General features: G+C 63.1%; 1 protein-coding gene across 4 annotated transcripts; it reads left to right on the forward strand.

The window, feature by feature from the left end:
• The first annotated feature begins 993 nt into the window (after window positions 1-993).
• Window positions 994-17,302, forward strand: FHOD1 (formin homology 2 domain containing 1). 4 transcript variants are annotated; one of them, XM_035543788.1, is made up of 22 exons: window positions 994-1,262; window positions 7,459-7,565; window positions 7,647-7,711; window positions 8,968-9,035; window positions 9,125-9,230; window positions 9,336-9,430; window positions 9,806-9,917; window positions 10,150-10,244; window positions 10,333-10,476; window positions 10,589-10,794; window positions 10,876-10,986; window positions 12,360-12,520; window positions 12,760-13,631; window positions 13,882-14,034; window positions 14,216-14,398; window positions 14,645-14,764; window positions 14,974-15,135; window positions 15,212-15,402; window positions 15,486-15,678; window positions 15,765-15,924; window positions 16,012-16,188; window positions 16,925-17,302. In XM_035543788.1, exons 1-22 carry the CDS (start codon window positions 1,092-1,094, stop codon window positions 17,005-17,007), a joined length of 3,735 nt encoding a protein of 1,244 aa, XP_035399681.1. In that variant the 5' UTR covers window positions 994-1,091; the 3' UTR covers window positions 17,008-17,302. The 4 variants fall into 4 exon arrangements, with proteins under 4 accessions (XP_035399681.1, XP_035399680.1, XP_050569261.1 ...); XM_050713304.1 differs by having other exon boundaries at window positions 1,059-1,262; window positions 7,459-7,560; XM_035543787.1 differs by having other exon boundaries at window positions 1,035-1,262; window positions 15,765-16,188.
• The last annotated feature ends 648 nt before the right edge of the window (window positions 17,303-17,950 follow it).

Here is a 17,950-nt window from a genome sequence, read left to right on the forward strand (position 1 = left end):
CAACCCGAGCATCTTGGGGCACCCTAAGCATCCCTGTGCACCCAGTGCAGGCTGCCCATTGGCAACCACTGGGGCACCTGGAGCATCCCAGAACACTCAGAGCACCCTGGGACACCCTGGGACACCCAGAGCATCCTGGAACACCCCAAGTATCCGAGGTTCCCCGAGCATCCCAGAGCACCCTGAGCACCCTTGGGGGCACCCCGAGCATCCCGGGGTACCCCAAGCATCCCTGACCACCCCAAGCATCTTGGCACACCCGGAGCACCCCAAGGTATCCAGAGCATCCCTGTGCACCTGGAGCATCCCGGAGCACCTTGAGCATCCTCTGGGGTATCCCGAACATCCCTGTGCATTCCGAGTATGCTCTGGGGTACCTGGAGCATCCCTGTGCAACTGGAGCATCCGCGAGCACCCTGAGCATCTCCTGGGGCAACCCGAGCATCCTGGAGTACCCTGAGCATCCCTGCACACCCCAAGCATCTTGGCACACCTGGAGCATCCCACGGTACCCAGAACATCCCTGTGCACCCAGAGAATCCCAGAGCACTCAGAGCATCCTGGGGAGCCCTGAGCATCCCTGTGCACTCTGAGCATCCTCTAGGGTACCCGGAGCATCCCTGTGCATCTGGAGCATCCCGGAGCACCCTGAGCATCTCCTGGGGCACCTCGAGCATCCCAGAGCACCCGGAGCATCCCTGCACACCCCAAGGGTCTTGGCACACCCAGAGCATCCCAGGGTACCCAGAGCATCCCTGTGCACCCGGAGCATCCCAGAGCACCCTGAGCATCCTCTGGGACACCCCAAGCATCCCGGGGTACCCTGACCATCCCTGCACGCCCCAAGCATCTTGGCACACCCGGAGCACCCCAGGGTACCCAGAGCATCCCCGTGCACCGGGATCATGACGGCACGCTCCGCACGTCCCCGCGCACCCAGCAGAAACCCCTTACGATCCCTTCGTGCACCCGCGGAGGGCGCCCGAGCGCGGGGCGGTCCCCGTTAGCAGGGGCGGCCCCGGGGCGGTGCCGGGGTCGCTGCCTCCCCCCCGGCGCTGCGGGCGCGGGGCGGCGGCAGCGGCGGTGCCGCCATGGCGGAGGCGGCGGTGCAGTGCCGGGTCCAGTACCTGGAGGATGCCGACCCCTTCGGCTGCGGCAGCTTCCCGGAGCCGCGCCGAGCCCCGGTTTACGCCGTGGCGGAGGCGCTGGCCCTGGGCGCGCAGCTGCCCGCGCTGCACCGGCTGCTCGGAGCGCCGCTGCCGGTAAAGGGGGGGCGGCGGCGGAGAGCTGGGGGGGGTCCCGAGCGGAGCGGGGCTGCCGGGACCCTGCTGAGCATTCCCGGGCAGCGCTTCGTGGGTGGGGGGCCCGCGGGGCTGGGGGCTCCCCGGTGCCCGGTTGTTTTCGGGATCTGGAGAGGGGTCGGGAGGGGATGGAGGAGACGGTGGTTTGTGGCTGGGGGGCTCGGGAAAATGCGCGGAGAGAGCGCGCAAAGCCACGGCTCCATCCCTGCAAGGGGCAAGTGCTTCTGTGACTGTGTGTCCGTGTCCGTGCGTCCGTGGCCATGCGTCCATGCGGTACCATGGGGACGCGGCGGCTGCCTGGGGTGACCCGGGCGCAGGCGGTGCCACCACACGTCCCCAAGCTGCTTGGAGAGAGCCCCGGGGCCCGCCGAAGCGGTGGCCCTCGCTCCCGCCTGAGTCACGGCGGAATTGGCGAGCCCCACCGGTGGGTGATGCCATTTCTCATCCGGCCCCTCGTGAGTCGTCTCGGAGGAAGTGGCTGCGCTTGTTCAGGCGGTTTCCCATCCGACAGCCACCCTGGCATGGCCCTGCAGCTGCCTTCGTGTGCCAGGGACGCGGGGTAGCGGCAGCACCGCTGCTGGGGAGCGCGCTCCCGTGCCACGCTGTAACGGAGCGGAGCTGAGCCTCCGGCCGCCAAACGCCGCGGGCAGGATCCGGGCGGCCTCGCTGCAGCACACGGAGCCGCAGGGCCACCGGCCCCCGTCCCACTGCTTTTGTTTGTACGGCGGGGCTGGAAAGCTGTGCGGAAACGCGTGCGCTCCATGAAACGTGCTGAGCGACTTCCTCTGGCGTGTCGTGGGCAGCGGAGGACATGGGCTCCATGTGGAGGCCGGGAGGAGGCTGGAGCACGGCGCTGTGCCTGCTGTGGGTCTTGGAGGTCTGAGGCTGGGCTGGCGTCCTGTCCCCAACATGATCCAGGCTAGGAGAGAGGGAACGGGGAACCTGGAGCCTCCGCTCCCTGGGGACCTTCCCACCCGGGAGTCTTCTGTTAGCGTGATGCTTTCAGAACATCCTCTATGGTCACCTCCTGCTGGGGACAGGCTGGTTTTCTGCCTTCCGAACACGGCCCCGTGGGCATGGGACCTGGCAGCACCTCACTGATGGCCGAGCATCTCCCTCCTGCAGCCTGTGGCACCTCAGGAGCAAAGGCAGGGGAGGCAGGGACGTGGGCAGGAGGGGGCGATGGGAAGGGGGTTGCTCTGAGCCCTTTCCCTGAGCCAAACAAGCTCCTTTCATCCCCACTTTCATTTTTCTTGGAGCAGAGCAGCAGCATCTCATGTTGTCACCGTCATGGGATTTTTAGGCAGTGACTAAACGGAGTCTGTTTGGGAACAAACAGCCCGAGACATGACGAATGGAGCGAACTCAAATTTCAGGCATGCGTCCTCCTCCCCGGGCAGGAGCTGCCTGTAACGGGATCGCGGTCCCGGGGTGCCACCGCGGGCACGGGGATGCTTGCTGGGGCTCGCGCGTGCCGGTGCCTCCACCACCAGCCTCCTGCCCTGCAGAGCGTGGCTGCTCTCCCATCCCACGGGCTGGGTCCGAATCAGGAGCTGGCACCCCGGGGCAGTCTTATCCTGGCACGATATCTCCCATCGTTCGGACGTGCCCGCCGTGCCAGGTGCTGCTCTCTGCTCCATTACTCACTGCGCTAAAATTAGTAAATGAGCAGACAGGTTTTTTTTATTATTTTTTTTTCCCCCTATAAATCTGCTGTAAAAGCTCAGCTGGGGATGCTGCTCAGCAGCACACTCCCGGGGAGACCAGGAGGGAGCAGGGCCGGGTCCCTGCGCATCCTCGGAGAACCGAGCAGTCTCCTCGGGACAACCTGCCCCAGGGACCCACCAGATCCCATGCAGGATTTGCCCTCCCTGCCTTTTGCTGGGGCAGATGGTTTCTCGCACTGGCATCTCTGCGTGTCCCCGCCGAACAGCCCGTCCTGCCCTGTGACACCCTCGGCGCTTCCTCTCCCTGCAGCTGATGACTTTTTCATGTTTTCCGGAAAGCGTGTTTGTGCCTGAAATACCTTCCCGCTTTGTTTTCCCCGGCCGTATTGTTCTGCCTCGAGCTGATGCTATCTCGTCTTCGCTTCCAGCAGTTCTGCAGCTCCGCTGGGTGATGCTCCCTCTGGGTGCGGGTGTGTTTTTTAAACCCCTCCAAGTGTTTTTCTGCAAAACCCATGTTTTCTACAACAGCGTGTGACCGCTGTAACAGAGATCCCTTTGCAAACCAGCCTGCTGGGCACAGCCAGAGCGGTGCTGGGGCTGCAGAACCGGATTGCAGAGGGTGGCAGCGAGGCCGTCTTTGTGCCACCGCTGCCCCTGGGAGCTGCCTTGGCGAGGTGTCCCCTCGCTCTCTAGAGGCCACCGTGCTCCCTTTACCCGTGCCCCACACCAGCGCTGTCTCATCCCCCAGTCCAGGGATTTTCCAAACTGTTATGAAACCAAACTGTCCGGAGCCACGCTATCCCACTCCTCGCCAGGAAACCTGCAGAAGAGCAAAAAACTGCTGCGTCAGCACAATAGGTTGTGGTTGGAGTGCCCAGAGCTCTGGATTTTGGTGGATTTTGGGGGTTATTGAGCCACGGGTGCCTCTGGTAGTGGTGAGAAGCAGGAGCTTAGGCCTGGGTGGAGAGGGCAGCGCATGAGCAAGCGTGCAGTTCTGGGCCAGCTTGGGGCTGAGTGACCTCCAGAGCCCACCTGCTTTATTTTTTTTTTCCTGCCCTTATGGGCAGTGCTCCCATCCATGTGCTGCCATCCGTCAGGCAGGAAAGGGTAGGAGGCAGCAACTGAGCGCCCTGGTGACAGACACCCCCACCAGCCCCAGAGCGAACCCAGGTACCCGAAGCATGGTGCGTGCCCTTGGCTGCGTGGTGGGGCTGCTCCTGCGCGGGGAGAGCTGCCCACGGCCCTGTCCACCTCCTCCGCCATCACCTTCGGGTGCGAGAAGAGTTTAGAGGAGAAGCTGCAGACATTTACAGACATTACAGCATGTGTTTGGAGGGCGAGCTGTGCTGGGTCTGCTGGCACAAGAGATTTGCCTGAGTTTGAAGTGCACAGAGGTGGCAGCCCCAGGCGTGGGGGGCAGAGCGGTGCTGATTGAAGGATGCCACGCGCTGCGGGTGCTGCAGACGTTGCTACAGCTGCTGCCAGGTCCTGCTTCATGCTGTGTAAAATTCATCCTGAGCTTTGTGTTCAACTACTGCCTTGAGTCTGAGCCTCAGCTGGAACAAACAGCGCCGGTTTCAGCAAATTCCCCTTCCCAGAAGAGCTGCGTGGGGCGCCCCGTGGCACGGCCCTCTCCAGTTCGCAATCCGGGCGTTGCGCTGGCTCTGCCCCAACACCAGCCTCTGGCAGGGGTTTTAAAGCATCTTTAGCTTTCTGCTTACCCAGCTGGGGCTGGTTTGGGTTCTGGGTCTGTCCCGAGGCCAGCACAAGGAGGTGAGGACCATGCCCACGTCGCATGTTTCCACCAAAGAGTTTCTTTAAATATGCTCTCTTAGAGCCGCCCGGAGCGTTACGCAGCTCAACAAAGTTGGGAAATTGTGGTTGCCAAAAAGAAGAAAGTGTTAGAGATGGGGGGAAGTGTTTCTGCAGCTGGCAGATAAGGAGGATGCCGTGTCCTCCTGCAGCCCAGGGGAGGCCAAGGGCGATGCTCCAGCTTGCATATGGATTTTCGGGGAGCCGCTGCTCACACAGGGTAGGAGCTCAGGACAGGTTGCACCTCTGAGCAGCACCAGGCTGCTGCACCCAGGGTGGGTTGTCTGGGTCACAAGCATGACGGATGCTCCCCCATCAGCTACATCAAACCTGGGGAGCTTCCCTGAGTTAACAATATGCCTGCTGGCCCTGCGGACATCCCTTTCACTCGTGCAAGGCTCTGCTGGGACAAGTCCTGGTCCAGCTGGGTGGCATGGGGCTCTCCTCGGGGATGCTTCTCCAGCACGTGGCTTGGAGCAGCCTGCAGCTCCGTGTGGGACGCCTCTGCTTGGACGAGTGGTGTGGGTCAGCAGAGAGAAACTCAGCTCGTTCTGGCAAAGGCTGGTACAGCAAGGATGGTTTTAGATGCGTCCGTTTGTCTCCCTTGGCAATGGAGACCTCCAGACATGCTCACCGGTGGGGGCACCTCCATCACAGCCCCATGGTTTGGAGAGGGCAGTCCTGCTCCAGCAAAGCCAGCTTTCCACAGGAGGTCGTTTGCTGGCTGTGCGTGTCCTCGCTGAGCTTTGAAGCTCACAGTCAGGGAGATCCCATGTGTTTCCACCTTCTCCAGCGTTCAGTTTGGAGCTGTTGGGGTGGCACTGAGCTTTCAATGCATGCAGGAGACCTCTCCAGGCTGCTGAGAGCCGTGCTGCTGTGCAGGGTCCTTGTCCCTTCTAGGGACGGGCACCAGCACCAGCTTCGTGGTCCCAGCAGGTCCCCAAACCGCTCTGCCTGCTGCCTGGAGGACGCCAGCAGCGCTATGGGAGCTGCATGCTGGAGGTGTGAGCGTGAGATGCTCTCCTCCTCCCCCCTGCTCCGCTTTGTCCCCGGGCTCTCTGCGGCCCCGCGTTGTTTTAAAACACTTTCCCATGCCGGAGGCAGACAGATCAAAGCTTCCTCGTGACACCAGGGCTCAGAACAGGGACACAACCCTGCGCTGGGAGCTGTTGTCACCCTGTGGCCCCACCGTGCTGTCCCCAGCAGCGTGACCGCAAGGCTCGGATCTTTTAAAACCTTGTCCGAGGGTGCAGGAGCAAGCCCAGCCATGAGGTCCAGCATGGAAATGCCAAGCTGGGAGGCTTGGCAGGGCATCCCTGGCATGGGATGGCCTGTCCCTGTCCCTGTCCCCATCCCCATCCCCAGGGGATGGCATTTGCTGGGCAGGAGCTTCTCTTGGGCTGAGAGCATCCCTCGTGGGGAGCACGGCCAAGCTCACACAGGAAGTGCGCGGCCGCCAGCTGGGACATGTCACCGGCCCCGATAGGAGCTGTGGATGTTATCTCCGGCTTGCAGGGCTCTGGCAACCGAGCAGAGGCAATTTTTTTCCTTTGGGAGCTGCTTTTTGCTGTGTTTGATTGCAACCGGGTGCTGGTTCATCCTGCTGTGCCTGGGAGGGTGCAGAGAAGCCCAGGAGAAGCCTCGGAGCAGGATTCGAAGCCTTTCCCCGGCAAGCAAGCCCTTAGATGGTGTTTGCTTGTGTTGCCATGGCCAGGTGGAGTGGGATGCAAACAACGCAACGACTGCGTCTAACCCGACAGAGCTGCCCTGCCAAATTGCCACTTTTCTGGAGGCTTGGTCAGACGCCAGGCTGTTATTCCAACACATGTGGCACGGTGCTGTCCTGACTTCTGGTTTTGAAGCCGTGCTGGCGGCAAAGTCAGATGTGCAAAGGTTTGCGCAGGCTTGTGACTCAACGGAGAGCAAGCACAGGGCGACGCAGGGGCCGGATCCAGAGCTGGTGGTGCTCTGCCAGCCTGCTCCAGCGCATCGCCAGCTCTCCCAGCCCTTGGGAAGCAGCGGGGACGCCGGTGGAGGCGTGACCATTAATAACAGGGATTTATCCCTGCTGTGGCGAGGGATGGGGGATGGCACAGCAAGCATGCCAGGACACGGAGGATGCATTAGCAGCAGGAGCAGCGTTAGGAGCAGGAGCAGTGCTGGGTTTGATGCTTCCCCGCCCCGCCACGTGGCCGGGTGCGGGGCTGAGTCATACGGGGCAGGTCAGGCACCCACAGCCACTGGGAAACCCGTGCAGGGCTTGCTGTGTTTGTGTGCTGCTGCGGGGGTGAGGGAGGAAACCAGCCCTGCCCCGACTGCTCCCCGCTGCGGGACATGCTGGCAGCATCAGGCTGGGTCCCCCGCCCCAGGGACAGTCGATGGCACGGGTGCCGCCCTTGCCCTGTGTTTTTTCCTGGTGTGGGCTTCGTGTTTCCCCCCCAGGTCCGATGCTGGTCCCCTGGGCTTTCCCTGCAGCGTGCTGGGAGGGAGGACATGTCCCCATGGGGATGGCGTTGCAAGGGGGACGAGGTGGTGCAGTCCTGCAGGACCAGCTTGGGGACGTGGGTTTATGCAGCCGGGAGGAACATCGCTGTCACCGGTGGGGACACGAGGTGGGCACGGTGGCTCGTGTCTCATGCCGGTGGCTCGTGTCTCATCCCGGCTGTCTGCATCCCCAGCTGGAGGACTGCACGCTGCAGGTCTCCCCATCCGGCCACTACCTGGACCTCGACCTGTCCCTGCTGGAGCAGAAGGATGACCTGGAGGGTTTCTACGAGGAGGTCAGGTGAGGCACACAGGGCACTGGGGACACGGGGACGCCGCGTGAGCAAGCACCGGCGCTCACCCTCCTTCCCCCTCACCCCAGGAAGGGCCGGCGGCCGACGCTGATCCTGCGCACCCAGCTCTCCGTCCGCGTCCACGCCATCATTGGTGAGCCGGGCTGGGTGGTGGTGGCCATGGTGGTGGCCTCGTGGTGCCACGAGGCTGCCGGAGTCCTCCCCCCTCGTGCAGGTTGGGGCTTCTGCTTCTCAGGCTGGGAACGCATCGCGCGCTGCGGGTATTTTGGGTCATCCAGGCAAGACCTAAATATAGCCGTGGAGAATGCAAACAAACGGCTTACACGGGGACAAGAGCGCTCGGACAGCTCGAGTCTTTCCGTCCGGAGCAGGGGGAAAAGCCAGCACGGAGCGGAGTAGTGCTGGGAGGGGAGGGCAGGGACCGGGGCTGGGGTCGGGGTCACGCTCCTCGCTCGCGGTTCCCAGGCTCCGGGCTGCTCCGTGCCCCGGCCCCGTCGGCCCGGCAGCGCGGCTGGGAGGATGCCGGGAGCTGGGGTTTGGCAGAGCGCTCGTCGGCCTGGCTGGGAAGCAGCGTGGGCAGCTGGCCTGGGGCTCGTTACAGCTCCGAACCTGACCCGGGGAACTTGGGATGCTAGGATAATACAATTTGGAGTTCAGAGCGGGCAAGCGAGAGGAAACCAGAAGCACAGCTATTTTTAAAGAAGTAATAAATAGAAAAGCAGTGAAACAGAGAAAAATGGATTTGGTGAGCTGTGGGCCTCCTTTGAGGGCTGCCAGCCGTGGGACAGGGACAAAGAGGGGTGGCAGAGCGGGTGTAATGGCACCCAGTGCCCCATGGTGGGTGATCCCAGCAGGGTGAGATGCTTCCTGAGATGCCCCCAAACCTCACGAAGGGTCAGCACTGCCCTGGGGCTGCTGCTCCCACACGGTGGGGAGGAATGGCTAAAAGTGGCTCTGCCTTCTGCCTGTGTTCCTGTTTCGGTTCTGCGCAGGAAACCAGAGGGGATATTTATGTCTATGCAGAAAATTTTTTTAAAAAAAAAAAAAGGAAAGAAAATAGGAAGGTGGCAGTGCTGAAATAAGCAGCTGTGGGGGAGCTGCTGCTGTTCCACCCTTGTGTGGCCACGTGCCCCAGAGAATCAGTGCTGGCACTGGGAGCATTTCGGAGCTCCTGCCCAGGCCATCACTTCACATCTCCCGTTTCACAGAATCATAGAAACACCCAGGTTGGAAAAGGCCTTCAGGATCACTAAGTCCAACCACTTGACCTTCCGAGTCCCACCACTAAACCATGTCCCTTAGTGCCACGTCCACATGTCTTTGAAACACGTCAGGCATGGGGACACCACCGCTGCCCCGGGCAGCCTGTTCCAACCCTTTTCCTTGCAGAGAAGCTGTACAACTCGCAGGGGCCGGAGCTGCGGCGTTCCCTCTTCTCCCTCAAGCAGCTCTTCCAGGTAGGTGGCCCTGGGTCCGTGTCCCCAGCCAGGGGCTGGCTGTGTCCCCACCACGTGCGCTGGGACAACGCCTGGGCTTCTCCCCGCAGGAGGACAAGGACCTGGTGCCCGAGTTTGTGAACCTGGATGGGCTGACGTGCCTGATCAAAGTGGGGGCAGAGGCTGATCAGAACTACCAGAACTACATCCTCCGTGGTTGGTACTTGGTCCAGGGGGTGGTGGAAGGCTGGGGGTGTCCCTCTTGCAGGGTGGAGAAGGCTCTGCTCAGGGTGGCCACCATCCCGTGACCTTGCCTTGCAGCCCTGAGCCAGATCATGCTCTTCATGGACGGGATGCAGGGTGTCATCAACCACAACGAGACCGTCCAGTGGTTGTACACGCTGTCGGGAAGCCTGGTAAGCAGCAGTGACCCCTCTCTGTGGCTGTCCCCATGTGCTGTCCCTTGGGGGGTTCACCCCACACCTCGCCTTCGGAATGGGCTTGTTGCCTTCCTACCCTCAGGCTCATTGGGTGCTGCTCACAGAAGTCACCCAGAGTCCCCAGACAAATGTGACCATGCTCCTGGGCACAGAGGTTGAACATAAGAGGGGGGTCCCACCCCAGGCCCCTTCTCAGTGCCCATAGGACATCAGGATCCCAGCTGTAGGACCCTGGCCCCACAGCACCGTGACCTGTCCCCAGAGTTGCTGGTGAAGCCACCAGCCCTGGGGCACGGGCACAGCCACCCCGTGCTGGCAGCGCCCTGCCACGGCCGCTGTCCCTCGTCCCAGTTCCGCCTGGTGGTGAAGATGGCGCTGAAGCTGCTGCTGGTGTTTGTGGAGTACACGGAGCCCAACGCCCTGCTCCTCATCCGTGCCGTCAACGCTGTGGACCAGGCGAGAGGTGAGTGCAGCCCCAGCTGCCAGCGAGATTCCTGCTTGGGGATGGTTCGACACAGAGGACACGTTGTCTGTCCCACGCCAACCCCCTGTGTGATGGCCATGGCCCATGGGAGCCCACCAAGAGCCCCCAGCAGGGATGGGGATGGGGGGAGATACTGGGGATGCAGCGTGCTGTGTCCCAAACCTGCCCCAGCTGCAGCCCTGGTGTCACCTGCACCCGTCGCTTGTCCCAGGCGTGTGTCCATGGTCCAACCTGATGGCCATCCTGCAGCAGCGCAATGGGGCCGACACGGAGCTGCTGGTGTTCGCAATGACCCTCATCAACAAGGTCAGCGCCGGGGGTGGCCATGCCGTGCTGTGGGGCCACCCTGTCCCCATCGCACCCGTCCCAGCCCTGTCCCTCTGTTCCTGGCCAGACGCTGGCTGCCCTCCCGGACCAGGACTCCTTCTACGACGTGACGGACTGCCTGGAGCAGCAGGGCATGGAGAGGGTGGTGCAGCAGTACCTGAGCAGCAAGGGCACCGACCTCGACCTCAAGCAGCAGTTCGTGCTCTACGAAGTGAGCGGGGCACCCTGGGGCGATGTCCACGTCCATCTCCCTGGGGAGGGTGGGTGTGTGGGGTGGGAGCAGTGCCCAGGGGGCTCACTGGGCATCCCCGTCCCCCGTGCAGAGCGCTCTCAAGCTGGAGGACGGGGTGGAGGAGCCGTCGCCGGGTGGGCGCAAGGAGAGGAGGAAGACAGATGAGGGCCGGCGCGGGTGGCGTGCTCAGGGCAGCTGTGCCGAGCCCAGCCCTGACCCCCAGCCTGTGCTGGGGAGCCCCAGCACCCCAAAGGAGCCCCCCGTTGAGGATAGCCCTGAGCCGAGCATCCCAGCAGAGTAAGTATGGGATGTGAGGATACCGGGATGCAGCATGGGGGGTCCCCCCCAGGTCTCCATCAGTGCCACCTCTTTCTCCAGGCCATGCCCAAAGAGCACCTACAACAGCACGTCCAGCCTGCGGCTGTCTCTGCCATGCACCTCGCCCGAGAAGGAGCAGTCCCCAGGCCCCGGGGAGAGGAGCGTGTACAAGTAAGCAGCCAGGTGGGGATGGTGCCCTGGGGCTGAAGGCGAGGAGGGTCCCACCACCATGTCGTTGCTGGGGTACACCCGTCCCAAGGGAGCACTGGGGATGCAGCGGGGTCTAGGCAGGCATCGGGGCCGGCAAGATGCACAAGCCAGGAGAGGACAGTCCGAGGTGGTCCAGCCAAGGCTTTCACAGCGTCATTTGGCCCCACTGGGGCACACACGCCTCTTCTCCAGCTCCATCTCTTCCCCCCTGCTCCTCTTCTCTGGCCATGCTGATTCTCTCCTCTGCCCACTCTTTCTATCTTTCCTTTTGCAGGCTGCACCAACCTGCCCCTGTCTGGTAAGTGCCCAGGCTTTGCACGCGTGTGATACCTCCCGGTGCACCCCGCTTGCTGTTCCCAGCCCTTGCATCTCCTCTGCTTGTGTCCTGGCTGGATGGCTGGGACCCCCATGCCACCGGGGTCCCACTTGGGGTGGCAGTGCCCTCCAAACCCCGTTAATGGTGCTCCTTGGTGGTGCAGCCCTGGAGCTGGCATCGTCCACAAGAACCTTCCTGGTGGCCCTGATGGTGGGGACGGTGCCCCCACGTCGCCAACACCATGCAGAACCCAGGCAAGGGGAGTTCTTGCTGGGGGTCCCCAGGCCATGCCTTGGGGCTGGGGGGTGGGTGCAGGAGACCCCCGTTAGCAGGGGCTAACCCCTGTTTTCCCTCAGGCGGGAGGATGCCCCCTCCTTGCATGGGGACAAGCCTATTCTGAGGAGGTTTGAGTAAGTAGAGGCATGCGTGTGTCTCCAGGCATGCGCTTACTCAGGCCAGAGGTATCTGGCCTTGGAGGGCCGAGGAGCAGGAGGAGGGTCCTCGTGTGTCCCAGCTCCACCGTGGTGCCCTCCTGGGAGCTCAGTCTCGCAGCTTGGGGGTCGTGGTGAACACCAGCTTGGGGCCAAAGAGTTATGGTGGCAGAGGTGGTGGTGGAGTCTCCATCCTTGGAGATGCTCAGAAGCCACCTGGGCATGGTCCTGGGCAACCTGCTCTGGGTGGCCCTGCTGGAGCAGGGGTTGGGCCAGGCGACCTCCAGAGGTCCCTGCCAGCCTCACCCATTACATGGCCATGCTTCCCCTGCCTTCGGCTCCTGGTGGGCTGTGGCATCCCTGTCCCCCCGTCCCCAAGCCATGGTGGCATTACCCATCTCTCTGAAGGGCTTGGAGGCAGCTGGGGGCATGGATGGACCCTGCTGTGGTGCGGCTGGTGCCGGGGGTTTTGGTGCAGGACCCGGCCCGTGCGGTGCTTGCTGTGTGGTGCCATGTGGTGTGGTTTGCCCGTCCCCACCTCCCCTGCCCCCTGGTGCCCCCAGCTGATGGCTGCCCCTGTCTCACAGAGCTCGCTTCCTGGAGAACCTGGCTGCTGCCCAGAAGGAGAAGATCTCCGCCATGGCCAAGGGACGGCTCGACATCCTCAGTGATGTTGCTCCGGAGCATCTCGTCGCTTGGGATGGGGACAGCGGCACCCCTGAGCCCGGGACGGAGCCACCCAGCATGAGTACGTGCAGGAATGGGGTTGGAGCATGTCCCCTCTGGGCCCACCAGGATCCGGGAGTGGGTGGCAGTGGTCCCTCTGGCCCATGATGCTGGGCGCCATGGAGGTGCTGGCGCCATCCCGCTCCAAATACCAGTGTCCAAGCATGCTCCCACCAGGGAAAGTTCCCCAAACTCGACGTGCAGCCCAGCAGCACCCTCCTGTTGGGCGGGCTGTCTCACCCCCTCCCCATCTCCCTGCAGGGTCCCACACAGGCCGGCAGGACACCACCGACTCCTGCAGCGCCATCTCCTCCGATACCAAGTTCATGCTGGACATGCTCTACGCTAAGGGCTCCTCGGAGCTGGGGAGGCAGAAGGTCTTCCCCGAGGGGCTGTCGTCCTCCCCCTACCAGGGTGAGGAGGAGACGGGCACCAGGCAGGGCTGCGCTGAGGGACGCGGTGGTCGGGAGCAGGAGAGCACCTGGCTCCATGGCAGGGCTCCGGACGGGCCGGTGGCCAGCGCCCACGCCAAGCTGGCACGTGCCGCGTCCAACATCGACGCTGAGACCCACACGCAGAAGCTGGAGAAAACCATGATGATGCCCATCAAGAAGGACACGGAGCTATCGTGGGAGCACCTTCAGGCCAGCCCCGTGCAGCTGAAGATCAAGGACCTGGACTTCACTGACCTGGGGGAGGAGGAAGACTTTGACATCTTGGACACGGGGCCCGTAGCCAATGGCTCCTTCCTTCCTCCCGGCATCCAGGCAGCGAGCGCTGGAGTTCTCATGGTTCCCCCTCCACCTCCCATGGTCCCTGGCTGCCCACCACCTCCCCCTCCACCTCCTATGGTCCCTGGCTGCCCGCCACCTCCCCCTCCACCTCCTATGGTCCCCGGCTGCCCACCCCCTCCAGGGCTCCCAGGCCCTTCGGCCACTGATGGCCCTTCCCAAGCCAAGAAGAAGAGGACAGTGAAGCTCTTCTGGAAGGAGCTGAAGCAGCTAGATGGCTCTGTGGGGCCAGGCAGGTTTGGGCAGGCGACGCTGTGGGCGTCCCTGCAAAGCGTTGAGGTCAACACTGCCAAACTGGAGCATCTCTTCGAGTCCCGGGCGAAGGAGGTGCCGCCTTCCAAGGTACCAGCAAGCTGGCACCATCAGCTGGGGGAGCTTTGGGGGGCTGTTGGTTCATGTGGGTCCCCTGGGCATGCACCATCACCCTGACCCTGTGCTGACAGGCACCCACAGCCCCGAGGCTCAGCGGGGAGGTTGGGGCAGGGCGGATGGTCAGTGCATGGGTTTGCTTAGCTCCGGCTCATGTCCATGGTGCTCTCATGAAGGTGAGCCCTCTGCCTGGCTGCCAGCCTCCGCCCTGTCCTCCCTGCAGAAAGCTACTGATGGGAAGAAGGTGGTGGTGGTGCTGGACCCCAAGAGGAGCAACGCCATCAACATCGGTCTCACGGTGCTGCCGCCCGTCCACATCATCAAGACGGCCGTGCTCAACTTCGATGAGTTTGCGGTCAATAAGGAAGGGATCGAGGTGAGAAGCTGGGCCCCAACAGGGTCCTCGTGTGGGTCCCTTCCCCTGTCCAGGAGGTCTCCATGTCCATGCTGGTGGTGTGGCACAATGTAGATGGCCTTGGGGTGACACGTCACATCTCCCACCAGCATGGGGAGCGGTGATGTGGCTGGAGTCTGATGTATCCCCTTGCCTGCTTTAGAAAATCCTGACCATGGTCCCAACTGAGGAGGAGAAGCAGAAGATCCAGGAGGCCCAGCTGGCTAACCCTGATGTGCCCTTGGGCTCTGCGGAGCAGTTCCTGCTCTCCCTGTCCTCCATCAGCGACCTCACGGCCAGGCTCCAGCTCTGGGCCTTCAAGCTGGACTACGAGAGCCTGGAGCAGGTACGGGGCCACCTACCCCATCCCCCCTCACCACTGCCGGCCCTAGCGGGGTCCCTGGGATGAGCCACGTGTGTTCCTGGTGGGACGTGGCCATGTCTGAGTACGGGAGGTGTCCTTCTGGTTGGGGACAGGCTGCAGGTCCCTAAGGCAAGCATGGGGCGGTTGTGCTCATGTTTGAGGGCAAATGCTGAAGCCCCTGAGGGAGGTGACACCCAAGGGGTCTGACCTGCCCCCATCCTCATCCAGGAGATAGCAGAGCCGCTGTTTGATCTGAAAGTGGGCATGGAGCAGCTGGCCAAAAATCACACCTTCAAGTGCATCCTGGCCACACTGCTGGCCATGGGCAACTTCTTGAATGGCTCCCAGGTGAGGAACGGGGTGCGGGGCGATGCAGCCAGTCATGGGTGCTGCAAGGATGATGAGACTGACCATGGCATGTGGGTACCCGAGAGGGACCATGTGAGGCTTGGGAAGGTGCCTGAGGCTGGGTGGTGTGGATGCTGGTGGTGGTCCATGTATGGTCTGCTGGAGGATAGGAGGGTGGAGGGACCCTGCTGAGTCTGTTGGGGTTTCAGAGCAGAGGCTTTGAACTGGGCTATCTGGAGAAGGTCTCGGAAGTGAAGGACACGGTGCACCGGCAGTCCCTGCTCCACCACCTCTGCCAGATGGTGGTGGAGAAGTTCCCAGAAACCACGGACCTCTACTCGGAGATCGCCTCCATCACGCGCTCCGCCAAGGTGAGGCTAGGCCCAGAGCCCACACCTCCACCCCACCACCAACACCACCCCGAGGGCTGACATCTCCCTCCTCCAGGTCGACTTTGACGAGCTGGCCAACAGCGTGGTGCAGCTGGAGCGGCGCTGCCGGGCCTCCTGGGACAACCTGAAGGTGATCGCCAAGCATGAGACCAAGCCGGTGCTGAAGAGCAAGCTGACGGACTTCCTCAAGGACAGCACGCAACGCATCGTCGTCTTGAAGGTGGTCCACAGGCGCGTCCTCAACAGGTGGGCGGCTCTCCACGAGCAGACCCCCAGCCCCGTGGTCCACCCGTGGTGGGAAGGACTTGCGGTGACCGGCGTCCCTGCAGGTTTCACTCCTTCCTGCTGTACCTGGGGTACCCAGCCAGCGCCGTGCGGGACGTGAAGGTGATGCCCATCTGCAAGCTGCTGCGGGAGTTCGCCCTGGAGTACCGCACCTGCCGGGAGCGCGTCCTGCAGCAGCAGAAGAAGCGCGCCGCCCACCGGGAGCGCAACAAGACCCGCGGGCGGCTCATCACTGAGGTACAGGGCCGCACTGCTGGCCGCATCCCCCCAGCGCCCCAAGGGCCACCCCATGTCCCCAACGGCCGCCTCTCGCCCACCTGCAGACCGAGAAGTTCTCCGGCATCGCCGAGGCCACCGCACCACCTGCTGTGGTGTCGGCCAGCCCCGAGCAGGAGGAGCAGGCGGAGGTGGGCCATGAGAGCATGAAGAGCGTCCTGAGCTTGCCCACAGACGTCCCTGCCCGACGCAGCCGGGCCAGCCGGGGTAGGAGCGGGCTGGGGACAGGACAGCAGAGCGGGGCAGCCCATGGGGACACCCGGCTGGTGCCAGCATCCTCATACTCCCACGCAGGGACAGGGCACGTCACCCCAAGCCAAGGCTCCCCGGCCCAGGAGGACGTCCCCAGCTCACCTGATGACGCCTCAGACGAGATCATGGACCGCCTGGTGAAGTCGGTGACGCAGAGTGCCAACCCCCGGCCCTGCGCCAACAAGGAGCGCAGGAGGTCCCGCGGCAACAGGAAGTCCCGTGAGTCCCTGTTGTCACTGTCCCCATGCCCTGTCCCACCTCTCTGTCCTTGCCGCCCTGCGCTGTCCCCTCTCTGTCCCCATGCTCTGTCCTTGTACTCTCCCAACCCCATGTCCCAGCTCAGATGCTCTTTCCCATCTGTGCATCTCCATCCCCATGCCCTGTCCCATCTCTGTCACCTTGCTCTGTCCCCATACTCTTTCCCATCTGTGTCCCCATCCCATCTTAGTGTCCCTGGCCCCATGCTCTGTCCTTGCACTCTGCCATGTCTGTGTCCTTGCCCAGATGCCTTGTCCCATCTCTGCATCCCTGTCCCGATGTCTGCGTCCCGTGCTCTGCCTCTGTCCCTGTACCTTGTCCCATCTCTTGGTCCATCTAGTCTGTCCCCTCTGTGTCCTGTCCTGTTTCTGCGTCCCTGTCCCCTCGCTGCCCTATGCTCTGACCCTGCCCCATGCCCTGTCCCATTGCTGTCCCCATGCCCTGTCCCTGTACTTTTTCCCATCCTTGTGTCCCACTCCCATCTCTGTGTCCCTGTCCCCACACCACCCCATACCCTGTCCCTGTCCCCATGCCCTGCCTCCATCCCCACTGACTGCTCTGGAGCCCACACAGCCCCAGCCACAGGGCACAGGACCTACCCTGGGACCTAAGCATGTCACCGGGACCCCTCATCCCCCACCCCAGGGCCACCTCCCCAGCACACAGGGCCCCAGCAGCCGCTCTCCTCTCCCCACAGTGCGACGGACGCTGAAGAGCGGGCTGAGCGAGGACTTGGTGCAGGCGCTGGGCCTGGGGCGGGCGCCGGGCATGGAGGTGTGACCTGACTGCCCCTGCAACCCGGGGGGGCCCTGCCACCCGCACCCCGCAGGGAAGGACGTGGGAAGCACACTGGCACGCTCAGCACCCTTGGTCTGGCGTCCGGCTCCAGAACAGGATGGGAGTGATGCCGTGAGGCTGCTCCGTGGGGGCCAGGATGGAGGACAGGGAGAGTGTGAGTCGTGGAGGGGTCCGAGCAGTACGAGGGGACAGGGCCCCGGCCCCAGCCCCGGCCCAGACCCCCTCTGGGAACTGGGATGGCCAGCAGCCACTGTGGCAATAAAGTGTTGTGACGTGTGCTGGTGGCGTTGTTCCTTGTCCCTGCTCCTGGACTGGGGTGCTGGAGGATCTCGGGGCTGGGGTGATGCTCCCTGCAGCAGCCCTGGGGCAGCCAGCACCCCGGTGCTAAGCAGGGTGGGCTCGGGCTGTGGAGATGGAGCCCTTGCAGACCCCCACTCAGGAGGGCAGGGACCCCACAGCTCACAGGCTGGGGACTGTGTGATTCCCCCCCTATTGGGACACCCAGGGGACCCTGCCAGAAAGAGGACTGCTGCCAGTGCCGGGCCAGGCTCAAGGCTGCACGCTCAAGGGCAGGATGGAGCACAAGGCCACGGCTTGGTAAATACAGACTGGGCAGCGCTGCAACGCCCCGATCCAAACCTCACCTCTCCCTTGTAGCCCTCTCCTGGGGTATTTTTGGTGGACCAGGCCCTGGGCATGGGACGTGTACTTGTCCCTGCCAGCCTGGCTGTGGCACCATCTCCGTGCACTTGGCAGAGACAGGCCAGCTTTGCAAGGACAGCAGCTCCCTGTCCCCGTGTCCATGCCACCTCCCGGCCATCCTGGGCATGAATTAAACCCCAAACCAGGAGCCGGCGGGTACCATTTCTGAGCATCCTGCTGTGGCAGGAGATATCTCACCACTTTCCGCAGCAGAGGTCACTGT

The sequence above is a fragment of the Cygnus atratus genome, chromosome 12 (assembly GCF_013377495.2).
Source record: "Cygnus atratus isolate AKBS03 ecotype Queensland, Australia chromosome 12, CAtr_DNAZoo_HiC_assembly, whole genome shotgun sequence".
Lineage (NCBI taxonomy): Eukaryota > Metazoa > Chordata > Aves > Anseriformes > Anatidae > Cygnus > Cygnus atratus.